The sequence below is a fragment of the Girardinichthys multiradiatus genome, chromosome Y (assembly GCF_021462225.1).
Source record: "Girardinichthys multiradiatus isolate DD_20200921_A chromosome Y, DD_fGirMul_XY1, whole genome shotgun sequence".
Classification (NCBI taxonomy): domain Eukaryota; kingdom Metazoa; phylum Chordata; class Actinopteri; order Cyprinodontiformes; family Goodeidae; genus Girardinichthys; species Girardinichthys multiradiatus.
Window position 1 is genome coordinate 10,846,276 of NC_061818.1, and position 25,803 is coordinate 10,872,078.

Here is a 25,803-nt window from a genome sequence, read left to right on the forward strand (position 1 = left end):
GGACTGAGGCAGAGGTTCACTATGCAAAACAGCAATGAACCTAAACATGCCGCTAGAGCTAAAATAAAGCATGTTCAAGTTTTAGAATGGCCCAGTCAAAGTTCTGACCTAAATCCAACAGAGAATCTATGGCAAGACTTGATATTTGATGTTCACAGATGCTCTCCATTCAGTCTGACTGAACTTGAGTCAATGACTTGAGTCTGAAGTTTGTAAAGAAGAATGAACCAAAATTTCAGTCTTTAAACACATGGGCCATACCAAAAGACTGGCAGCTGTAATTCCAGCGCAAGGTTACTACACATTATTGACTCATAGGACTTGATGCAATGCAGGCCACACTTGAAAACCGGGAGTCATTTTCCTTCCACTTGACAATTATTTACTACTTTTTATTTAAAATAAAATCTTAAAATGCACTGACATTTGTGTTTGTAATGTCAAAAAATGGAAAAAATAGAGCTCCCAGGTAGCCCTTGTTTTCTTGTAGGGATGCACGATATTTCGGCATTGACGTCGGCATCGGCCGATATTGATTTTTTTAACATATCAGTATCGATAAGTGAAACCGATAAGTGAAACCCGGCCAGTATTAACAACCGATATTTATTACCATCTTGTTGCTGTTTGTGTAACTGTTTCTAGTATTTGTTTGGGCATGTTATAATGATGCAGTGGAGAGCTGTAGGGTGTGGTCGTTTTTTCACGGTGTTGAAAGGGTAGTGAAATATATATGCAATATTAATATCAGATATCAATACCGGCCTAAATTTTTATATCAGTGCATCCCTACTTTCTTGTTTTCTTTCTGTGACAAATCAGTTGATAGCTGGGTTAAAAAGTGACTGTAGCGCCATCCTTGGTTTAGCACCGGAACTGCGTGGGTGAAAAAAATCCTACCTGTCACATCTTGGCACATCAGTTTAGTGCCAACCATCTCAGGGTCAGCCATTGAACAGCCAGGAGATGCTGATTATCAGGTAATGATTTTGCAAGATAATATCTACCATCATCAAAGTTGAATGAACCCTATTATAATGGTCATCTACAATCAAAGATTACATGATCATTTTCACACAGGTAATTAACCCCCTGCAATTTATGTTGCACTTTCAGCCGACAAACCATTACTCAGATGGTTTGTCTTAACCTAAATTAGAGTCCAGCAGGAACCATATATTCTGTGTGACTGTGTTTTTCACCGCTTAGATCATAAGCTTTTAGTATTGTCATTGTTTTTATCAGTATGACTAGAAACAGGGAGGAGCTTTTACCAGTTTACCAAAGACATCAGTTTCCCTGAGTTGGTTTGTGATTTATTTGAATGTCTGCGTTTCAGGTTTTTTTTTCATTTTCCCCTTCTATAAAATATGTTTAATTTTTCTCGTTCCTTCCTTATCACCACCTATACACACTCCATACATACCTTTATGCTGACCAGGCAGCATTTTCTGTTCTGTCCTCGTTGTGTGTTGTCGTCACGCTGGATTAGACTAACGTCACTTTTACCCACTTTCCCTTTGCACCCATAATGTGTGTGTTTGTATGTCCGCTTGTTGCGGTTATTAGTGAGTCTACCACAGTATCAAACCATTACTCTGTAAAATCCCAGTGTACCACATTAGATGACAGTAACAAAAAAGAAAAAAAAAGATAATTTTACACAGAAAGAGAATTGGTTTAGCTGCTTCCAAAAGCAAGCTTTTTTAATTTCTATGTTTAACTAATGATTGACCATTGCATTTTGCATACTTTCTTGATTTCTTATCAACAATATTTTCATCTTTGTTGACTGACAATGGCCAATAATCTGAACAAAAACCTGCTGCAGTGCTGCAAAATTGAGCAGTTACAAAGTGTAAAGGTTCACATGTTGAATAAGACATTGTTAGAAAATACTCTCTATGATTTGCAGGTAAGGTATTCATAGCCTATGAAGTCCTCTGTTAACTAGTTACCATTGTGTCACCTCCAAGAAAATAAACAATGCAAATTTGAAGACGCAGCTTCATCCTGTCTTGATTAAAAAGGGACGTTTCATGAATCAAAGTGAACTAAGGGTCTTCTGTGAGGTCACTTGGAGGGATGCAAAATGACCACAAGAAGGAGCTGTGTGATCACATGAGAGGAAATAAAGCTTTATGATGTGTGTGTTTCTCTGGAGCTCTATGGTTGCACATGTAAACCATTATCAAACCCTTATTAAAGTGGTTATAATGGCTTATGACACTCTCCAAATGCACTACAGCCCCATTCTTAAAAGCCCAACATATATAATCACACACCAATGGATGCATTATATATGTATGTGTATGTACATACTGGCATATATGTATATATATACACAGGTTTTGTGTAAGGAATTAATGTATGCTCAATGAGTATATAAATGTTTTCATATATTTATATATATCTGCTGTCTTTTTCTATGTGTGTGGGAGAGAGGGGGAAGAAGTGAGAATGTGTGAGGATGAAAATGGGCTGCAGTTGTTGATTTGAAACCTGCTGTGCTTTATGTCTTCACTAATTAGGGAACAGTTTTATTAGCCCTGGATATTGGTTTCTTCCTAAATAGATCCTGGGAATTCAGAAAGATCAGACATATTCCTGCATTTCCTATTTTCTGATAACTTTTGGGGATTATGTCGAGCCTAAAAATGAAATCGTTTTTATCACATTAGGGAATCAACATATCAGCGGCTAAGTAAAGATGAGATTTGGTGTTAATTAAGAGACTTGCAGGCTGTGACAGTTGGCGGTTTAATTTGTTTCTAAGGCATTAATAAAACACAATGTATATGTTGCAGTGGGAACATACAGTGCCTTGCAAAAGTATGAGATGGCGACTCCACAAATCAGTCAGCTTAGGAGGAGTGGTGAGAAGAAAGAGGTCAAAGGAAGCCATATGAAGTCCCATTTTTAAGTTTACCACAAGTATTGTAGGAGATACAGCACATATGGGGAAGAAGATGCTCAGCTTGAATGGATGTTAGAACGGCCTAGTCAAAGTCCAGAACAATTAAATCCAATTATGAATCTGTAGAAAGACTTAAAAATTGATATTCACAGATGCTCACCATACAATCTGGCTAAGCTTGAGCTATTTAGCAAAGACGAATGGGTAAGAACTCCTGTCTCTAAACGTGCACAACTGGTAGAGACATACCCCAAAAGACTTGCAGCTATACTGAAGGGAAATGTACTTCTACAAGGTATTAACTCGGGGGACGGATTACAAATGCATGGCACATTTTCAGATTTTTAGTTGAAAAGCATATGTTCTTCCACTTCACAACCATGAACTACTTTGTGTTGCTTCGCATAATGTTGCCTTGCAACATATATTAATACTTTTGCATGGCACTGTGTTTTCAAATAAAATGGACTGCTTACAGTAGCTAATGTAGTTCCAAGGAAATTTTAGATTTTCAATCATTGAAGATGGGAAATTAAGAGAATAAATATGGATAATTTGTAACATTCTTGTAGGAAGTTTAATTGTAAAGTAATTAAACATCTTAAGATTTGCAGGGGAAAAACTTTAGAAGTTCCCAAGAGTGTTGGTCGCATCAGTCTTTTAAAGAATTGAAAGCTGACTATAACTGCACTGATGTAATGAGACCAGTTTTTTTTTCTAGAGATTTACCGACCGGAGAACTGTGGTCAGCTTCTGGTCTCCAGATTTTTTAAACCTTTGACCTACTCATGCCAGTTTTAGCCATTTCAGAATATTCTTTAGCAACTTTAATTACCAGCTACAAGGTATGGGTACAAATTGACGTCAAGTGGCAGAAGGCTCTTTTTGGTACAATAAAAAAATCAGCCATCAGTTGACCATACTGCGAAAGTATGAAATGGTGAATGAGCAAAATGACCAGCCACCTTCTAAAGCCCAGCTGTTAAATGTAGCACCGTTAAAGAACAGCTGACAGGTGACTGTAGAAAATACAGTTTCCTTGTCAATAGTTCTTATAGATTTTGTGCTTCTTCTAACCTCACCTCAGTGATAGTGAAAATCTTTTCCACCCAAAGACAACCTTCACACCCAAGAGTGGTGTGGTTTGCTTGGTCTATTAGCGCTTAGGTATGGTGTGTTTACTGGTAGGAAAAATATCGTATTTTTGAGTTTCTGACCAGTCCATCCGCTTAACTAAAAAAAACACCCCATATTATTTGCTCCCTATTTACCTTATTTTCTCATTTACATTTTTACTGGTAATATTCCCCAAATATACATCAGATACCTTATTACAGTATCAAAATGAACTATGTGGAAATCATCCCTTTTTTTCTTGTTTAAACTGAGCTGTCAGACATTTTACATGACCATAAGCACATTAATTAAATATAACATTAGAGAGAATGACAGTTCAGTCATCATTAAGGCATTTTTTACTTTAGTCCACAGGTGTCAAACTCTAGTCCTCGAGGGCCGGTGTTTTAGATGTGTCTCTGCTTCAATATACCTCAATCAAATCATTATTTTATTAGCAGGACTCTTAGAAAATTGACTCCTTGCTGAGGAGGAAACTTAGCCATCTGATTCCGTGAACTGAAACAGGAACACAGTTGCAGGACACCGGCCCTTGAGGACTGGAGTTTGATACCACTGCTTTAGTCTGTTGAATTCTAACCTTTCAATTTGTACATAATCGAAACACAACTCAAGTTTGGGCTTATGAAAGTAAGCCGTTGCTAACAAACGTGTTCATACCAAAACCTGGTCCTACCGCAATAAAATAATACCCCAAGAAATTATCATCCAGAATCTAAAGAAATCGGTTGCTGCTGCTGTAAAAGCCCGTTTCTATTTGCAAATCGGCCACTCCCTTTGCCACTTCGGGTTGGTTAGCAGTTAACAGTGGTGTTCTGTGTTGAAGGTTGTCGAGGCTCAGAGGCAAGTCCTAACAGTTCTCCCACCCCATCCAGAGGGCCCCATGGAGGCTCCAACGAAGAGATCTGGGTTCTGCGCAAGCCAGTGGCAGGTAATTAAGCCGCGCTGCGCTGAGCCCTCAACCTCTGACTCCTTGAAGTCTGAATCGGGCCAAACAGTATCTGACGTCTATTTGTAAGATCCTTTCTGCCTGCCACCTTCCAACGGGGCCCACAGGGAGAAACCCAGCCATCGGTCTGTTTGAGCCGCAAGAGGATGATGCTTGAAGGCTTTCAGATACTTTTTGACCTGCTCCTGACAGTCTCCCATGTCCTGCTTATCCCTCCATCTAAAACCTAGTTGAGCTCAGTAGCCATATGTGTAGGATGCAGGCTTTTGCATTGGTCTACAGTTTGTGTGTGTGCGTGTCTTTCGAATGGGATGTGCTGGGATGCTGTTGATGGGGGAGAGAACAATATAACCCAGAGAGAAAGATGAATAGAAGAAATAGTGTGTGTGCAGTTAAAGAGTGTGATAGTGAGAGGCATGCCTTTATTCCACTTTTATGTTCGTCACCCAATCATCTGTTGGCCTGTCTGTCCGTCTTGTCCATCCAGCCACACGCTGCCCAGTGCATTTCAACGGAGAGTCACACCTCTTACATTGCAGCTCTGGATATCAGCTAAACTCCTTTGTCTGTGTGTGTGTGTGTGTGTGTGTGTGTGTGTGTGTGTGTTTGTGTGTGGGTGTGTGTGTGTCTGTTTGTCTACGTGCATGCGTCTGCTGCATGTGTTTATCTGTGTGGGCAAAATCTACACGCAACGACTGGGCAATGGCGTGGCGGCCCGATTGATTGCACGTGGACGTTTTTGTGTGCCTGTGTGTATGTGTGTGTGTGTGTGTGTGCATTGCAGGTGTAGATCGCAGCAGCATCGGGAGTTCTGGGAGTGTGACCAGTGTGAGGTCTTCAGGCAGCGGTCAGAGCACCACCAGCGCTGCGCACATCCTCCATGCGCAGGCGGAGGGCGTGAAGGTGTGACATACATGTACAAACACATCTGTAAACACTCCTGATATCACAGTTAACCTCTTCAAGACTTAAAACAGCAGTTTGATTATTTGTGTTAACAATTTTGCACTTTGTTCACCGTCCTGTTTCGTTAAATAAGTTCTTGCAGATACTCCTTCCTTCTTATATACCTTTGGTAATTTAACCTCATGCATGATCGTATGAATGCTGGTAGTAAGGGACTCATTACATCCTTTGATACATCTTCAGCATGTCTGCCACATCGCAAACAATCCCAAGAATATTTGTTAGAGATCCACAGAGAGTTCTGGGCTACTTTCAGTTTTTACTCTATGCTGTCCAGCATTTTAAATTACAAGTTGAAAAGTTTAAAAGATTAAACCGAGCAACTTTGCAGAGTACTTGTTATCCTCCCAATTTCTCCTTTGCCAATTTAGCAAAATGTCCCCAAGGTAGATGTGAACGGACCTCCACTGTAGAAAATACAGTTTTTTTTTAAATACCTTCCTATACCTTTTGTGTGACATCTGACTTTATTTTCAAACACGTCCCCGAGATGGAAAATAGGTAACTTTGAATCATATTTCCTCAGTAGCAACTTCCACACCAAAGTATGGAAGTCTACCTGGTAGCGCTCACAAAGATCGGAGTTTTGAGTCTTTGACCAGCAGCTCACCAGTCAGGGTCAATCAAGGTGAAAATTGTGGGATTCTGGTCATGGGTCTTTTTTTCTTGGTGTATCTCTATCCCTTGTCTTAATTCTGAAGCAGTTGCTAAAAGCAATACTGTTACTTTTCTTACTTCATGTGGCTGTCAGCTATGCTGCAGTGTTAAATCTAGCTTGTTGAGATTTTTGGCAACAGTGCTAAAACATTTTTGTTAGCCTCTCCCTTTTTGGAAAATATATTCTTTCCTACTGTTAGATTGAGATTTTTATTTATGATGAAGTGTGTTTCAGCAAATTTCTAAGAGAAAAAACAACCCCAACAAATCATTTATAGTGTATAAAAATGAAATGTCACCTCAAAGTAAGATTTTTGAATTATTTTTCCTTTTTTATTTAGTTATTTCTCACCACCACATAAAGAGACTTCTAGTTAAACTGAGCTTCTTGATTGCTTTATATTATTACAATAGATACCTTATTTATTAATGCAAAGTAGGAAGCTTTGATTTGGTTTATCATATTTTTTAATTACAATTTGAGAAAGTCTTGTGTCTTGGAGAGCTTGAAAGTCACATGGATTCTCCTTTGATACCAAATCCTGTAACCATGGCTACCACCTGTAAACCTGGATTTAGATTAGTGCTTTTGTCCATTAAATAAGTATTCAAATCAGTTGCACAATCATAGGTTTAGGTTTTAGTTGCATTTCACAACTAAATAAAAAAGTTAACTCTGCATACAGCTTGAAAAAGTCCCAGACTGACTAAAAACCTATTTGTGTTCAGAAAGCTTTAGAATTCTGATAAAATATTTTTATTATTTATCTTCAGTCGCTATGCATTACCCTTGTTAGTGTGCTGTTGTCATACATGGTCATGTGTTATTAAGACATCAGACAGCGACTTTATATTTTGGTCACTGCTTTCTCATTGCACAGCCACCACTTTCAATAAGAGGTCAAACAACAAAAGTGGATTTTATTACAATATTACAGGGTTTTAATTCTAATAAACAATGCCTTACATTTCATGTAAAGATGCATCGATCAGAGTTTTGTGGCTGATTTCCGATCTTCAGTTTTTGCAAAGCTTTGATCGATACCAACTTTAGTGATTCATATTTATCTTCAAGAATTATAATTAAAACAGTTTTTTTCTGTCCTTCCTACCCTGAGTGTTTATTTATTATAAACACTCAGCAGAGGCAACCTCCCACATAAGTGGGAGGAAGGGTGCTGTGAAGTAAAGGGGGTTTTACTGTTTTAAAACAAAGTGATTACAGAGTTGGCATTTTAAGCTGTCAACAAGCACTTTCATCTAAAGTATGTGTAGCAACTAATAATCTTAAAATAGGCCATTAAAACCAATTACGCAATAACTTGCCAATAATGTAATTATATGCTGCCAATAACAAAATGTCAGACCCAGTCTGAGAATTATGCTGTACTAAGTCTTTAGTTAGTGCACTGTGGATTTGCTCAGATATTTGACTTTACAGTTTTATGTATGGATAAATATTATTGAATTAGATAGTGGAAGATGTGCTAGAATTCAGGAACGAGAACAGTGGTGGTGTGATCTCAAAGAAGGCGTGGAGAGGTGCTTAGCAGGGTCAATACAGTTATGTATGAAATAAGTGTTAAAGATTTCCTTATAGATTAAACGGATCTGTGGTGTGTTTAATCTAATGAACTCTAAGGATTCTTTGTTCATGTCTGTTTGCAGCTTTTAGCCACGGTTTTGTCCCAGTCTGCCAAAGCCAAGGAGAATCTGATGGAACAGTCCAAGTCTTTGGAGCAACCTGCAGGTTAGATGAAGGGAATATTACTGTGATAAAATTCAAACTGCTCAAACTTGAAAAAAAACGGTGATAAAGATTATTGAAGGCACGGAGCTGAAGATTTTGTTTGGAAAAGGAGAGTCTTTAAGCTCTGGCCTTTTCAATAATGTCATCATATCACTTCTACACACACACAGCTCTTGGCTTGTTCAGCAGACAGATGGCCAAGGCAGGGGATGTAGGAGGAAGTTAAGAAGTGTATGATTGGTTCAGATAGGTTTTTTTATATCTTGGAAAGCAAGAACCCGATTGGTTGCTTGGTAAAGCAATCAGACAATAATATCTAAGCAGGAGGAGGAGGAGGGTAAAGGTCAGAGAGCTATATGAAGAAAATCATCTTCTGATGGATGGAAGCATCCAAAGAATGGTGGACGGCTTGTCACTGGCCAATAATTTTTCTTCACCAACAGGCTCTGCCGGCTCCTCGCGGACGTCAAGCCAGTCAGGCTGTCTGCTCCACGAAGCGCCGCCTTACGATGCCACGGCAACCAGGAAGGGGGAGGTTCCATGCGAAGGGAAGGTAGGACAGTCCCGAAACCCCACAGATTCGGTCTTCTGTAAAATAAGGCTCACACAATCAGTTGCCACTATGGGCTTCTAACTGCACACTCCACAGTCAGCTAAAGCCCACTCGAAATCTCCTACTTGTCCACACACTCACACACACACACACACGACACGCACCAAGATGTCCCAGCGGTTTCTCTCGCAGCTGGCTTCATCTGTGCTGCGAGTTTTCGGATGCAGCCACGACACGGTGAGTGCGTGAGTGGGTCTTATACAAATCTGTGCTCAAGGGTTCTAGCATGTACATGTGTCAGAAGATGTGCAATACTTCATTATTCACTTCTTTTAGTTGCAGCTTCTCTTCTTCCATTGCAGTATTTGTTTTCTTTGCAATCAATCTTAAGTCGCTGTGCCACAGGCAAGCAGAACTTTGACAGAGATAATGGTTATTGTTTGCGTGTGAGTGTGTGTGTGTGTGTGTGTGTGTGTGTGTGTGTGTGTGTGTGTGTGTGTGTGTATGTGTGTGTGTGTGTGTGTGTATGAATGGTGGCAGGTCCCCAGGAATGTGCATCTTGTGGGAGGACTATCTCGGCACAAGAAGTGTGAAATCTGATCTTTCACCATGCAAAATTGGATACAATTTACTGGCATAGTGTGTGCTTGTTTAGAAGTGGATTTAACTTCATATCTCAATGCATATCATTACTCTAGGTTCTTAAATGACACAGCATATTTAAAAAGCAGGTTTGGCTGTGGAATATGTGCATCACGTGCCTGCAGTATCTGTGCTGCTATGTAAGTCCTGTTCTGATGACCATCTGTTAGCTAGAATCCTGACTCCTCAGCAGTCAGCCTCCTGATACTTCCTTCAGGAGGGAAACATGGCGAGGAGAAAAGAGGGAAAGTCAGTCATGATTCAGGGACGGTGTAGGTGAGGAGATGCAGGAGAAGAAGAGAAATAACGGGTGTAAGCAAAAACGACAGGTGCAGCCAGCCATAGATCAGGCCAGAGATCTTAATCTTGGCATTTCAGAAATTCTTATTCTAATTTTAAGGCCTCTGGCTTTTTAACCCCAAATTAGGCTTTAGCTCAGTCACTAGATCCTGATAAATTGGAAGAGAAAAGTAAAATTTTTTTAGACAAATTAACATTAATTGCTGACAATACAGAAGCAACACATTGTATTTTGTGAATTATATAGTGAGAATCAACAAAACCGAACAGGCCGCTGGTCAAACACATAATTGTGAACTTGAACGGACAGACTGACAGAAGTGTTGTTTGGAAATTAGGAAGGTGTGATCTACAGTAAACCAAACATCTGACAGTTCAATCAGTAAGATTTCTCTTTTTGCACAAGAATTTGCACCTCTTTTAATCTTTTGACATTTAGTCACATTTTCAACCCAGACATTTACTGGGATTTTATATGATAGACCAACACGAATTAATACGTTAAAGTGAAGTAGAAGGTAATTCAAATGTGTTTTCAACATTTACAAATGTATATCTGAAAAATGTGTCATGCATTTCTGTTCAGCTTGTTGATCCACCTTTTCCTGCATCTACAGCTGTATGTCTCTAGCTCTGCACATCTAGACAGAGATTCTTGTCTGTTCTTTTGAACAAGATAGCTCAAACCTAGTCAAATTGTATAAATAGTGTCTGTGCACATCCATTTTCAAGTCTTGCCACAGAGTCTTAAGTGGATTTAGGTGTAGACTTTGACTAGGCCAGTCTAGCACATGAATATGATTGGTTCTAAACCATTCCACTGCAACTGTCTGCATATTTTGGGTCATTGGCCCGCTGGGAGGTGACCCTTCCCCTCAGTCTCATCTCTTCTGCGGCCTCTAACAAAATTACCTTCAGGGTTGCCCTATACTTAGCTCCATCCAGCTACCTGATCCCTGCTGAAGAAAAGCATCTCCACAGCATCCTACTGCCACCACCACGTTACACTGTGTGGGTGATGTGTACAGGATGATGAGTAATCCTAGGTTGGCATCACATAACATTTTGCATTTAGCTCAAAAGGTTACATTTTTGTCTCATTTAACCAAGGTTGCTTCCTCCCTGTTTTATTTGTGTCTTACATGGCTTGTGCCACCACTCATAATGTCAATGTAATGTAATGTAATGATTAAATTACTCTCAAGTGGACTCTATTTCTTGTGGCTTCTGAAGTCAAATGGTTGCACTAGATTTTATTTAGAGGTATCAGAGTAAAGGAGGCTGAATAAAAATGGATGCCACATTTTCATGTTTTATTTGTAAACGATTCTGAAACCATGTCCATTCCTCCCACTTTGCAATCACGCACTACTTTCTTTTGGTCTATCACATAAAATCACGTAAAAAGTTGAGGTTTTTGGTTGTGTTGTTTCAAAAGGTAAAAACTTCAAAAGGTATGAATACTTTTTACAGGACTTTGTTCTATAATCCAATCAAAAAGACCACGTTGTCTTCTGTCTGAACATATGGTTGAAAAATGAAAGCCTGTCCACATAAAGATTTATGTCAGTGAACGCCTGCTGGGGTAAATCCAAGTTCCCAAGTCTCTCTTGCTTGTTTAGAGTTTAGAGATATGACCAGTGGAAAACCGAAATTCACATAAAACAATACAGTTATTCAAAATTTAATGCTACAAGGACAGCTAATTCACAAATCCAGAAAACATACTATTTAAGGCTATTGTCTGTCAAAAACACTTTAGATATTACATATATGACAGATTATTCCCCTCTTGATTAAAACTGCAAAAATGCTCAAGCATGCGAGCAAAAAACAGGTCCCGTTAGCTTGACCCAGTTAGCCAAATAGCATCTACAAAGCAACAAGTAAACCCTATAGGGAATGAACTTCATGTGAAAGCGAAGAGTGGCCCTACCAAAGTACTACACAATGTTTATGGCTGGCGTAGTCCCCTACTAGGTCTGTGGTGTGATGACACAGTCCTATTCCCTTGAGATACGTGCTAACAATGCTAAGCTAACCCACTTAAACATTTAAGACGTGTCTTGCTTGCTATCTTTACTGAAATAATATGTCATTATGAAGCTACACAGTAGTAAGCTTACACAGTAGTAAGTTTGTTTTAAAGGTATTTGAAACTTCAGCTACATGGTTTACCCTGTTTATTATTATGAGTTATACATTTGTTGAAATCAGCCCAAAGGTCAGTTAACAAAGTGTAGTGATTCTACTAGGAAGTTTACCTTTAAACTTTAAAACATGTGTTGGTTACTTTATAAATTATCATATCCATATCAGTTTCTAATCGCTCATATTTTTAGTTTTGTGTAGCATTCGAGATCCTGTTGGCAAGTCTTTCCTCTTCCTAACCTTAAACTAGTTTTCACTACAGGGCCAACACTGGCTAACTAAGGCTAATTTATTGACTTAGTATTCAGTGAAGTTAAGAGGCTGGCAACTTTCTATATTTATCCACAGCTATAAAAGCATGGCATTTTTTAACAGTTACAAACAAGTAATAACAGCAGGTCAGACCTACTAGACAGAAGTTGGAATAATCAGTCAGTTATAAAGAGTGGTCGCTGTATGACCCCGTTTGGCCCTGCTGATGAACAGTGGCTGTGAAGAAGCAAACAAGGTGCCAGTGACCGCATGCCCCCTGTCTTCTCTCCTGTAGAGCTCAGAGGCCGTTGTCCAATGGCTGAGCGACTTTCAGCTGCAGGTCTACGCTCCAAACTTCCAGGGTGCGGGCTATGACTTACCCACCATTAGCCGAATGACTCCGGAGGTAAGGCAACTGAACCCCAGAGAGCTTACACCCCCCTCCAAGGACCATAATGGAAGCAATTCTGAAAGACGTTGATTTTTGCTGTCCTTGGTGTTGTCCAGTTGCATGTATACAGGTCCTTCTCAAAAAAGTAGCATATTGTGATAAAGTTCATTATTTTCCATAATGTAATGATGAAAATTTAACATTCATATATTTTAGATTCATTGCACACTAACTGAAGTATTTCAGGTCTTTTATTGTCTTAATACGGATGATTTTGGCATACAGCTCATGAAAACCCAAAATTCCTATCTCACAAAATTAGCATATTTCATCCGACCAATAAAAGAAAAGTGTTTTTAATACAAAAAATGTCAACCTTCAAATAATCATGTACAGTTATGCACTCAATACTTGGTCGGGAATCCTTTTGCAGAAATGACTGCTTCAATGCGGCGTGGCATGGAGGCAATCAGCCTGTGGCGCTGCTGAGGTCTTATGGAGGCCCAGGATGCTTCGATAGCGGCCTTTAGCTCATCCAGAGTGTTGGGTCTTGACTCTCTCAACGTTCTCTTCACAATATCCCACAGATTCTCTATGGGGTTCAGGTCAGGAGAGTTGGCAGGCCAATTGAGCACAGTGATACCATGGTCAGTAAACCATTTACCAGTGGTTTTGACACTGTGAGCAGGTGCCAGGTCGTGCTGAAAAATGAAACCTTCATCTCCATAAAGCTTTTCAGCAGATGGAAGCATGAAGTGCTCCAAAATTTCCTGATAGCTAGCTGCATTGACCCTGCCCTTGATAAAACACTGTGGACCAACACCAGCAGCTGACACAGCACCCTAGACCATCACTGACTGTGGGTACTTGACACTGGACTTGTGGCATTTTGGCATTTCCTTCTCCCCAGTCTTCCTCCAGACTCTGGCACCTTGATTTCCGAATGACATGCAGAATTTGCTTTCATCCGAAAAAAGTACTTTGGACCACTGAGCAACAGTCCAGTGCTGCTTCTATGTAGCCCAGGTCAGGCGCTTCTGCCGCTGTTTCTGGTTCAAAAGTGGCTTGACCTGGGGAATGCGGCACCTGTAGCCCATTTCCTGCACACGCCTGTGCACGGTGGCTCTGGATGTTTCTACTCCAGACTCAGTCCACTGCTTCCGCAGGTCCCCCAAGGTCTGGAATCGGCCCTTCTCCACAATCTTCCTCAGGATCCGGTCACCTCTTCTCGTTGTGCAGCGTTTTCTGCCACACTTTTTCCTTCCCACAGACTTCCCACTGAGGTGCCTTGATACAGCACTCTGGGAACAGCCTATTTGTTCAGAAATGTCTTTCTGTGTCTTACCCTCTTGCTTGAGGGTGTCAATAGTGGCCCTCTGGACAGCAGTCAGGTCCGCAGTCTTACCCATGATTGGGGTTTTGAGTGATGAACCAGGCTGGGAGTTTTAAAGGACTCAGGAATCTTTTGCAGGTGTTTAGAGTTAACTCATTGATTCAGATGATTAGGTTCATAGCTCGTTTAGAGACCCTTTTAATGATATGCTAATTTTGTGAGATAGGAATTTTGGGTTTTCATGAGCTGTATGCCAAAATCATCCGTATTAAGACAATAAAAGACCTGAAATATTTCAGTTAGTGTGCAATGAATCTAAAATATATGAATGTTAAATTTTCATCATGACATTATGGAAAATAATGAACTTTATCACAATATGCTAATTTTTTGAGAAGGACCTGTATTATCCCCCCTTGCTAAAAATGAACAAATTTACCATTAAACAACTATATGAAAGTGACCCCAATTGTTTTCTGCACCCTGTCACACCTGCCCTGGGTCATCTTTTGTTCTCTCACCTTTGAACTGGTATTTTCCTGATTCTTCCAAAGGAATGCAATAACTGTCATGATGGCACTGGCAAATATAAGCAATGAATCACACTGAAATATGTAGTTAATTCAAAATATTAAAACACTTCTAGACAAATTCTAGATATATTTGCGTGATATATTTGCCAAATGTTTGCAAACCAGTCACTTGCTTTTTTGATGCACTTATATTTATCACCATACCGATGTGTCACATATGTAAGATTTCAGCACCCTGTCAGCTTTACTGACAGGCACCTGTCATTTTAGTGTGGGAGGTTTCATGGCTAAATTGGACCAGCCTGGTAGCCAGTCTTCATTGATTGCACATTGCACCAGTAAGAGCAAAGTGTGAAGGTTCAATTAGCAGGGTAAGAGCACAGTTTTGCTCAAAATATTGAAATGCGCACAACATTATGGGTGACATACCAGAGTTCAAAAGAGGACAAATTGTTGGTGCACGTCTTGCTGGCGCATCTGTGACCAAGACAGCAAGTCTTTGTGATGTATCAAGAGCCACGGTATCCAGGGTAATGTCAGCATACCACCAAGAAGGACGAACCACATCTAACAGGATTAACTGTGGACGCAAGAGGAAGCTGTCTGAAAGGGATGTTTGGGTGCTAACCCGGATTGTATCCAAAAAACATAAAACCACGGCTGCCCAAATCACGGCAGAATTAAATGTGCACCTCAACTCTCCTGTTTCCACCAGAACTGTCCGTCAGGAGCTCCACAGGGTCAATATACATGACCGGGCTGCTATAGCCAAACCTTTGGTCACTCATGCCAATGCCAAACGTCGGTTTCAATGGAGCAAGGAGCGCAAATCTTGGGCTGTGGACAATGTGAAACATGTATTGTTCTCTGATGAGTCCACCTTTACTGTTTTCCCCACATCCGGGAGAGTTACGGTGTGGAGAAGCCCCAAAGAAGTCATATCATGGCATTCCCTTGGCCCAATACTTGTGCTAGATGGGCGCGTCACTGCCAAGGACTACCGAACCATTCTTGAGGACCATGTGCATCCAATGGTTCAAACATTGTATCCTGAAGGCGGTGCCGTGTATCAGGATGACAATGCACCAATACACACAACAAGACTGGTGAAAGATTGGTTTGATGAACATGAAAGTGAAGTTGAACATCTCCCATGGCCTGCACAGTCACCAGATCTAAATATTATTGAGCCACTTTGGGGTGTTTTGGAGGAGCGAGTCAGAAAACGTTTTCCTCCACCAGTATCACGTAGTGACCTGGCCACTATCCTGCAAGAAGAATGTGCAGGACTTGTATATGTCATTCCCAAGACGAATTGACACTGTATTGGTCGCAAAAGGAGGCCTTACACCATACTAATAAATGATTGTGGTCTAAAGCCAGGTGTTTCAGTTTCATTGTCCAACCCCTGTACATACAGGTCCTTCTCAAAAAATTAGCATATTGTGATAAAGTTAATTATTTTCTATAATGTAATGATGAAAATTTAATATTCATATATTTTAGATTCATTGCACACTAACTGAAATATTTCAGGTCCTTTATTGTCTTAATACGGATGATTTTGGCATACAGCTCATGAAAACCCAAAATTCCTATCTCACAAAATTAGCATATTTAATCCGACCAATAAAAGAAAAGTGTTTTTAATACAAAAAACGTCAACCTTCAAATAATCATGTACAGTTATGCACTCAATACTTGGTCGGGAATCCTTTTGCAGAAATGACTGCTTCAATGCGGCGTGGCATGGAGGCAATCAGCCTGTGGCACTGCTGAGGTCTTATGGAGGCCCAGGATGCTTCGATAGCGGCCTTTAGCTCATCCAGAGTGTTGGGTCTTGAGTCTCTCAACGTTCTCTTCACAATATCCCACAGATTCTCTATGGGGTTCAGGTCAGGAGAGTTGGCAGGCCAATTGAGCACAGTGATACCATGGTCAGTAAACCATTTACCAGTGGTTTTGGCACTGTGAGCAGGCGCCAGGCCGTGCTGAAAAATGAAATCTTCATCTCCATAAAGCTTTTCAGCAGATGGAAGCATGAAGTGCTCCAAAATCTCCTGATAGCTAGCTGCATTGACCCTGCCCTTGATAAAACACAGTGGACCAACACCAGCAGCTGACACGGCACCCCAGACCATCACTGACTGTGGGTACTTGACACTGGACTTCTGGCATTTTGGCATTTCCTTCTCCCCAGTCTTCCTCCAGACTCTGGCACCTTGATTTCTGAATGACATGCAGAATTTGCTTTCATCTGAAAAAAGTACTTTGGACCACTGAGCAACAGTCCAGTGCTGCTTCTCTGTAGCCCAGGTCTGGGGAATGCGGCACCTGTAGCCCATTTCCTGCACACGCCTGTGCACGGTGGCTCTGGATGTTTCTACTCCAGACTCAGTCCACTGCTTCCGCAGGTCCCCCAAGGTCTGGAATCGGCCCTTTTCCACAATCTTTCTCAGGGTCCGGTCACCTCTTCTTGTTGTGCAGCGTTTTCTGCCACACGTTTTCCTTCCCACAGACTTCCCACTGAGGTGCCTTGATACAGCACTCTGGGAACAGCCTATTCGTTCAGAAATGTCTTTCTGTGTCTTACCCTCTTGCTTGAGGGTGTCAATAGTGGCCTTCTGGACTGCAGTCAGGTCGGCAGTCTTACCCATGATCGGGGTTTTGAGTGATGAACCAGGCTGGGAGTTATAAAGGCCTCAGGAATCTTTTGCAGGTGTTTAGAGTTAACTCGTTGATTCAGATGATTAGGTTCATAGCTCGTTTAGAGACCCTTTTAATGATATGCTAATTTTGTGAGATAGGAATTTTGGGTTTTCATGAGCTGTATGCCAAAATCATCCGTATTAAGACAATAAAAGACCTGAAATATTTCAGTTAGTGTGCAATGAATCTAAAATATATGAATGTTAAATTTTCATCATGACATTATGGAAAATAATGAACTTTATCACAATATGCTAATATTTTGAGAAGGACCTGTACAGTACAGACCAAAGGTTTGGACACACCATCTCATTCAAACAGTTGTCTTTATTTTCATGACTATGAATATTGTAGCTTCACACTGAAGGCATCAAAACTATGAATTAACACATGTAGAATTATATACTGAACAAAAAAGTGTGAAACAACTGAAAATATGTCTTATATTCTAGGTTCTTCAAAGTAGCCACCTTTTGCTTTGATTACTGCTCCGCACACTCTTGGCATTTGTTGATGAGCTTCAAGAGGTAGTCACCTGAAATGGTTTTCACTTCACAGGTGTGACCTGTCAGGTTTAATAAGTGGGATTTCAAGCCTTATAAATGGTGTTTGGACCATCAGTTGTGTTGTGCAGGAGGTGGATACAGTACACAGCTGATAGTCCTACTGAATAGACTGTTAGAATTTGTATTATGGCAAGAAAAAAGTAGCTAAGTAAAGAAAAACGAGTGGCCATCATTACTTTAAGAAATAAAGGTCAGTCAGTCCGAACAATTGGGAAATCTTTGAAAGTGTCCCCAAGTGCAGTCGCAGAAACCATCAAGCGCTACAAAGAAACTGGCTCACATGAGGACCGCCCCAGGAAAGGAAGACCAAGAATCACTTCTGCTGCGGACGATAAGTTCATCCGAGTCACCATCCTCAGAAATCGCAGGTTAACAGCAGCTCAGATTAGAGAACAGGTCAATGCCACACAGAGTTCTAGCAGCAGACACATCTCTAGAACAACTGTTAAGAGGAGACTGTGTGAATCAGGCCTTCATGGTAAAATAGCTGCTAGGAAACCACTGCTGAGGACAGGCAACAAGCAGAAGAGACTTGTTTGGGCTAAAGAACACAAGGAATGGACATTAGACCAGTGGAAATCTGTGTTTTGGTCTGATGAGTCCAAGTTTGAGATCTTTGGTTCCAACCACCGTGTCTTTGTGCGGCGCAGAAGAGGTGAACGGATGGACTCTAGATGCCTGGTTCCCACCGTGAAGCATGGAGGAGGAGGTGTGATGGTGTGGGGGTGCTTTGCTGGTGACACTGTTGGGGATTTATTCAAAATTGAAGGCATACTGAACCAGCATGGCTACCACAGCATCTTGCAGCAGCATGCTATTCCATCCGGTTTGCGTTTAGTTGGACCATCATTTATTTTTCAACAGGACAATGACTCCAAACACACCTCCAGGCTGTGTAAGGGCTATTTGACCAAGAAGGAGAGTGATGGGGTGCTGCGCCAGATGACCTGGCCTCCACAGTCACCGGACCTGAACACAATCGAGATGGTTTGGGGTGAGCTGGACCGCAGGTGAAGGCAAAAGGGCCAACAAGTGCTAAGCATCTCTGGGAACTCCTTCAAGACTGTTTCAGGTGACTACCTCTTGAAGCTCATCAACAAAATGCCAAGTGTGCGGAGCAGTAATCAAAGCAAAAGGTGGCTACTTTGAAGAACCTAGAATATGACATATTTTCAGTTGTTTCACACTTTTTTGTTCAGTATATAATTCCACGTGTTAATTCATAGTTTTGATGCCTTCAGTGTGAAGCTACAATATTCATAGTCATGAAAATAAAGAAAACTCTTTGAATGAGATGGTGTGTCCAAACCTTTGGTCTGTACTGTATATATATATATATATATATATATATACATAAGAAGGGGGACCGGAGGGTGTGTTCCAACTACAGGGGGATCACACTCCTAAGCCTCCCTGGTAAGGCCTACGCCAGGGTATTGGAGAGGAGAGTCCGACCGATAGTCGAACCTCGGCTTCAGGAGGAGCAGTGTGGTTTTCGTCCCGGCCGTGGAACACTTGACCAGCTCTACACCCTCTACAGGGTGCTGGAGGGTTCATGGGAGTTTGCCCAACCGGTTCACATGTGTTTTGTGGACCTGGAGAAGGCATTCGACTGTGTCCCTCGTGATGCCCTGTGGGGGGTGCTCCAGGAGTATGGAATCGGGGGCCCTTTACTAGGGGCCATCCGGTCCCTGTACGAGCGGAGCAGGAGTTTGGTCCGCATTGCCGGCACTAAGTCGGACCTGTTCCCAGTGCATGTTGGACTCCGGCAGGGCTGCCCTTTGTCACCGGTCCTGTTCATAACTTTTATGGACAGGATTTCTAGACGCAGCCAAGGGCCGGATGGGGTCGGGTTTGGGGACCAGTGGATTTCGTCTCTTCTTTTTTCAGATGACGTGGTCCTGCTGGCCCCCTCTAGCCAAGACCTACAGCATGCGCTGTGGCGGTTCGCAGCCGAGTGTGAAGCGGCTGGGATGAGGATCAGCTCCTCCAAGTCCGAGGCCATGGTACTCGACCGGAAAAGGGTGGCTTGTCCTCTTCAGGTTGGAGGGGAGTTCCTGCCTCAAGTGGAGGAGTTTAAGTATCTCGGGGTCTTGTTCACGAGTGAGGGAAGAATGGAGCGGGAGATCGACAGACGGATCGGTGCGGCTGCCACAGTAATGGGGGCGCTGTGCCGGTCCGTTGTGGTGAAGAGAGAGCTGAGCCGAAAAGCAAAGCTCTCGATTTACTGGTCGGTCTACGTTCCTACCCTCACTTATGGCCATGAACTTTGGGTCATGACCGAAAGAACGAGATCCCGGATACAAGCGGCTGAAATGAGCTTCCTCCGTAGGGTGGCCGGGCACTCCCTTAGAGATAGGGTGAGGAGCTCGGCCATCCGGGAGGGGCTCGGAGTAGAGCCGCTGCTCCTCCACATCGAGAGGAGCCAGTTGAGGTGGCTCGGGCATCTATACCAGATGCCTCCTGGGCGCCTTCCTCGGGAGGTGTTCCAGGCACGTCCAACCGGGAGGAGGCCCAGGGGACGGCCCAGGACACGCTGGAGGGACTATGTCTCTCGGCTGGCCTGGGAACGCCTTGGGCTCCCCCTGGAGGAACTGGAGGAGGTGTCTGGAGAGAGGGACGTCTGGGCGTCTCTGCTGAGTCTGCTGCCCCCGCGACCCGGTCCCGGATAAGCGGAAGACGACGAGTACGAGTATATATATATATGGAGAGAGAGAGAGAGTAAATCTAAAATAAATGCCCCAAAAGAACATTTACTATTATTGTTTTTTTAAATGAGCACAGTAAGAAAAAAAAAGAATCATTTTATTTAAAAATAAAAATAAAGTATTTTTAAAATTTTAAACATGATTTATTGACTCATTATATGCACCTTTTATAGTTCTTATAGCTGTCAATCACCAGATTCTTGCTGGAGGCCTGTTTTCCACTTTCTAGGAGCAGCTCTGAATCATCGCTGTAGAAATAAATTACATTTATTACTTAATAACTTGAACTCTATTTTTTCCGTTTCTTTTGGTAAAAAAAACAATACATGAACTTTCCGGCCTACAAATCAATTAATTATGCGGTAAAAAGTATTTTCTTTGAAGGAATCAAGCCTTCAGGATGGAGAGTGTATGTAATGTTTTCCAGAGTTCATGCTCTCCCCAGAAAGAATCAGAACCGTCTGTAAAAATACGGATGTCTGTCAGAACTCCTTGGTCATGTATAAATATACTTCCGAAATGCTATTAGTGACTTATTGAACTCAAACTCAATAAATGTAACACCTCATGCAAACTTATTACATTCAAAGAAATGTACAGGTTTGAAAAACCATCTGTTTAGTGTCTGAGATTCAGCCAGAAATATTTAGAAAAACGTGGATCTGCAGCAGGCGTATCCTCAAGGTTAAAGCGAATTAGAATAAAGAATGAACTATTACTTCATCTTTTACAATCCGCAGCGGACATTAAAAGCATCTATATCACTTGGTCCTGGAATGTAGACTTGAGCTTGACAGAACCCTGAGCTTTTTGTGAAGAAACATCTTCTCTATCTCTTGGATGACATCTTCTTCTGTATTTGTAGTTGAAGAGTTGCGGTGTCAACCTGATGCAAATACAGGTGCAACAAACATGAGCAATGACATTGCTTTTTGAATTCTCCCCAAAATTCGCAAAATGTTTTTTATTTTCATCTTTTTTACTCTTTTGTATCCACACTCATTGAATTTTCACTAATTAGCTAAACAATGGAAGGAAAATTAGATATTCTGTGCTACTAAGACTGAGGTCCGAAAGTCTGATCTGTGTTACAAAGGTTCTCAGGGGCATTAAGATCTATGGAGTTCCCAAAATGTTAGTATTCTAATTCATGAAGTGCCCCAAGAATCAATGTTACCTTTTGTCAGGGTGCTCGGCATGCTGGGAAATACAAAGATAACAGATAATTGAAAGAAGCTGGGCTTGATCACTGTCTTTATTGTTGACAGCACTCTTGGACAGAATTGTGAAGAAGCCTGCTTTCTTGGATGCCCCATCTTGCAGCTCCACACATGGACTGTATCCGTAGGCTTCACTGTTAGAACAACAAAGGAATCATAGTCATTTCTATGTTTTATTCTTTGCATAAATTATTGATGCACCTGTTGTTTTGTTGTTTCCAGTTTAATTCTGTCCTTGACATTTTTCTAGGACCATTAATTCTATGTTGCTGTTGATGTCAAAGTCCAAAAGTCTATGCTTCACTGTATGTACAGATGTACCCACACCCACCTGCTGCCATAGCTTGGCAAGTTCTGCACTTGTGGCAACATGATTCTGTAGCGACAAAAGGAGACAATCGTGGTAACACTTTTATATCCTGAAGCCTCCTTCACTCCAACTGAACCTTTCACATTGAAGTTCTTGATGATCTAGATGCAAAAGTTATTTGGCTGCACAAGGAGACAATAAATTGAAACACACTTGCTCCATTTTTGATGACTCTACCTAACTCCACTAAAATTACATCAGCAGATCATTTTGTACCAACACTAAAGTACAATGAGAAGTGGTTGTTTTAAATTAAACTCTTTAAGTTGATAAAACTCTTTGCAACAGGTCGCAACTGTCAGGACAAAGCTAAAAAGCTGATTTTCCAAGACAAAAGATTTCTGGCCAAGACTGAATGGCTATAACAAGAAATTAAGTCCATTGGTCCTAACCCCTCTGCCCTTCCCCCAAAAAATTACAAAAAAACTATCATATTCACTGGCTACATGTAGAGGAAAGTTGTACTATAATAATAAAGATGCAATAAAGTATTGATCTGTAAATACTTAACATGTAATGAGGGCCTATCCAAATGATTGCTGTATTTATCGATCATTGACCTAAATCCAGTCTGATTTTTTTAGCCATATCACAATTGGTCGAGATTTCTTATAGTCAGACAATTACACGTTCATCATGCCAGTTTAACATCAGCATAGACTAGAAGGTTGCTACAAAGAAATAAGCACCTGTTTCAGATTCAAAACCTTCAAATTTGCCGCTTTCCACATGGACAAGAACACCTCTGAGTTGATTAATTCTAAGTGACAAATTTCATTTGAATCAACTTTTTTTTTTTTTACATTTCTGCTGTCAGAACTGTGGAGTGCACATCTAATAAACCTTTTCACTTGAGCCCCCAGCTGATTATTAAAATTTTTTTTTAAAAAATAATAAACTCACTGTAGATTTATAAATACAGTGCTGTGGAAAACATGACCCCTTACAAATTTCAAGGAAAGTAAATTCAAAATCAGTTTTTAAAAAATGATGTCATTTATTAAAGGAGCAAATTATCCAAAGCAACCTGGCGTTGTGTGAAAATATAATTGGCCCCTTTGTTATATTATGAATTAACTGCGATTAACCACATCTTTGGTTACATTTTCCTAGCTGCACCCAGGCCTGATTACTACCAGACCTGTAGAATCCATAAATCACTTAAACAGAACCATCTGACAATGTGAAGTAGGCTAATAGATCTCAAAAAGCAACATGTCAAGCCCTACAATGAAGAAAATAAAAAAACGGATGAAAACCAAAGTCATTGACATCTATCAGTCTGGAAAGGGATACAAAGCCATTTCTAAAGCTTTAGGATGTCAGCCAATCACAGTCAGAGCCATAATCCACCAATGGAAAAAAAAACTGAAGAAAGAAACAGTGAGGAAACTTTCCAGAAATGGTTGTCCTACCAAAATTAATTCAAGAGTGCATCAAAGACTCATTTAGACTCACACAACACAAAATCAACCAGAACTGAGAAAAACATCTACATTGCTGCAGACCTCACTTTTCTGAGTACATGCTTACGTAACAGCCCCCGCGGTCACTCTCCCCGAGTCAGGAGTTGGAATTGTTCCTCCACTGTCGCAGCAGCACCAGCTTCGGGCATCGCAGAGTCAGCACCTTGAGTCAGTGGCTCGAACAGACAATGTTCAGGAACCGCTGGGCTCCATAAAGCCTCTCTTAACCTCCGATGATGAGAGGGGTGCTGCCACTTTCCATCGTCCTCCTGACCTCACCCATGCTTAACCCCCTCCGCTCATCCCCACACTTGGCACTGCTCACTTTGGTGGCATTTTTCAAAATTTGTCTTGGGCAGAGTTATTCTTTTACATGGGGTTTAGTTCCACTTTAAGGTCAGTGTTCATAACTGGGCAAAATGGCCTTCACAAAAGAAAACCAAGGCCACAACCACTCCTGACCAAAAAGAACATAAAGGCACATCTTGCATTTACCAAAAACATCTTGGTTATCTATCTTTGATATTCAGATTTGTTTAATGATCTAAAGCGTTCAAATGTAACTAAAAAAAGGTCTACTTGATCTTCTGACTCTTCTATCACCTTCCACCCTGCTGCTCCCTCCTTGCCAGCTAAGTCAACACTCTCTGCCATGCATGGCACTATATAAATCATTTTCAGTCATTATGAATTACTTATATATATGCACTCTGTACATGGTGGAGGGTCCAGAGTTGAGCCTAAATAAACTTTCTTCAAAGAGATAGGATTTTACTCCATTATAGGTTTGTCTTCTTGTGTTGTCTTATCTGCACAAAAACAAGTTATGCAACCAATAATGTGTGTGTGTGTGTGTGTGTGTGTGTGTGTGTGTGTGTGTGTGTTTGTGGATGACAGTTGCAAATGCTTATGTTTTATGTAGAAGTGTCTACGACAACTATATATGGATTATCAGAAATCAGGCTGATCAGGTCTTTTAGATGCTTCCTATCACTGCAAATATTTGTTCTTGTCTTCCTTTGCCTTTCATTCAATCTGGAAACATTTGCATCCTCACGCTATTCTTCCCAACTGGCAGAAGCTTCCATCAGCTGTCATGCTGTCTCGTGTCTTTCCTCTGTGAGCATGTCTGAGCAAGAGAAAGAGGGAGAAACACTGCTGGGCACTTGGACTGCTGTAACTGCAACGCTGCGGAGAATGCCACCAAAGTATGGTACTAACGTGTGTTTGCTTGTGTGTGTGTGTGTGTGTGTGTGTGTGTGTGTGTGTATATCTGTAGGATCTGACAGCTATCGGAATAACTAAACCAGGTCACCGAAAGAAGATTATGTCAGAGGTTAACAAGCTCAGTGTCACTGAGTGGCTGCCAGAGCAGAAACCGGTGAGTACATCTATTAAATGACAGGGAGATGTATATCACAATAAGAAAGACTTGCTATTCTGAACTTATCATTGTAACCCTGAGTCAATCCTTAGAACCACCTTTTGCTGCTATTATCTCACTACCACCTTCCATATATAGAGACAGAGCTCTTTGCTCTGTGGTCTGTGTAAAATAGACCAAGCTTCAGAAGAAAAGCATCCCCACAGCATGATGCTGCCGCCACCACCTTTCAACTTGGAGTGATGTGCTGTTTTATGTTTCTGCAACAAATGGAGTTTTGCTTGTAGACCGAAGAGTTTTGGTCTCATCTGACCGAAGCAGCTTCCTCCACATGATTGCTGTGTTCCTACATCGTTTGTGGTAATCTGCAAACTGGACTTCTTATAACTTTCTTTCAACAATGGCCTTTTTCTTGCCTCTTCTCCTTGGAAGTCAGATTTGTGGAGTATACAGGTCCTTCTCAAAAAATTAGCATATTGTGATAAAGTTCATTATTTTCTATAATGTCATGATGAAAATTTAACATTCATATATTTTAGATTCATTGCACACTAACTGAAATATTTCAGGTCTTTTATTGTCTTAATACGGATGATTTTGGCATACAGCTCATGAAAACCCAAAATTCCTATCTCACAAAATTAGCATATTATTAAAAGGGTCTCTAAACGAGCTATGAACCTAATCATCTGAATCAACGAGTTAACTCTAAACTCTTGCAAAAGATTCCTGAGGCCTTTAAAACTCCCAGCCTGGTTCATCACTCAAAACCCCAATCATGGGTAAGACTGCCGATCTGACTGTTGTCCAGAAGGCCACTATTGACACCCTCAAGCAAGAGGGTAAGAC

The 25,803-nt window shown here is 41.2% G+C and overlaps 1 protein-coding gene across 3 annotated transcripts in view; it reads left to right on the plus strand.

The window, feature by feature from the left end:
* Positions 1–25,803, plus strand: part of LOC124863797 (caskin-1-like) — a 149,833-nt gene that overhangs the window by 106,443 nt on the left and 17,587 nt on the right. For 2 of the 3 annotated variants that reach the window (XM_047358288.1, XM_047358290.1), the window contains 6 exons: positions 4,881–4,985; positions 5,788–5,906; positions 8,295–8,376; positions 8,820–8,929; positions 12,570–12,680; positions 24,850–24,951. In XM_047358288.1, coding sequence (XP_047214244.1) covers positions 4,881–4,985; positions 5,788–5,906; positions 8,295–8,376; positions 8,820–8,929; positions 12,570–12,680; positions 24,850–24,951 — 629 coding nt within the window. The remainder of the gene's footprint in view (positions 1–4,880; positions 4,986–5,787; positions 5,907–8,294; positions 8,377–8,819; positions 8,930–12,569; positions 12,681–24,849; positions 24,952–25,803) is intronic. The other variant, XM_047358289.1, reaches the window with a different exon arrangement.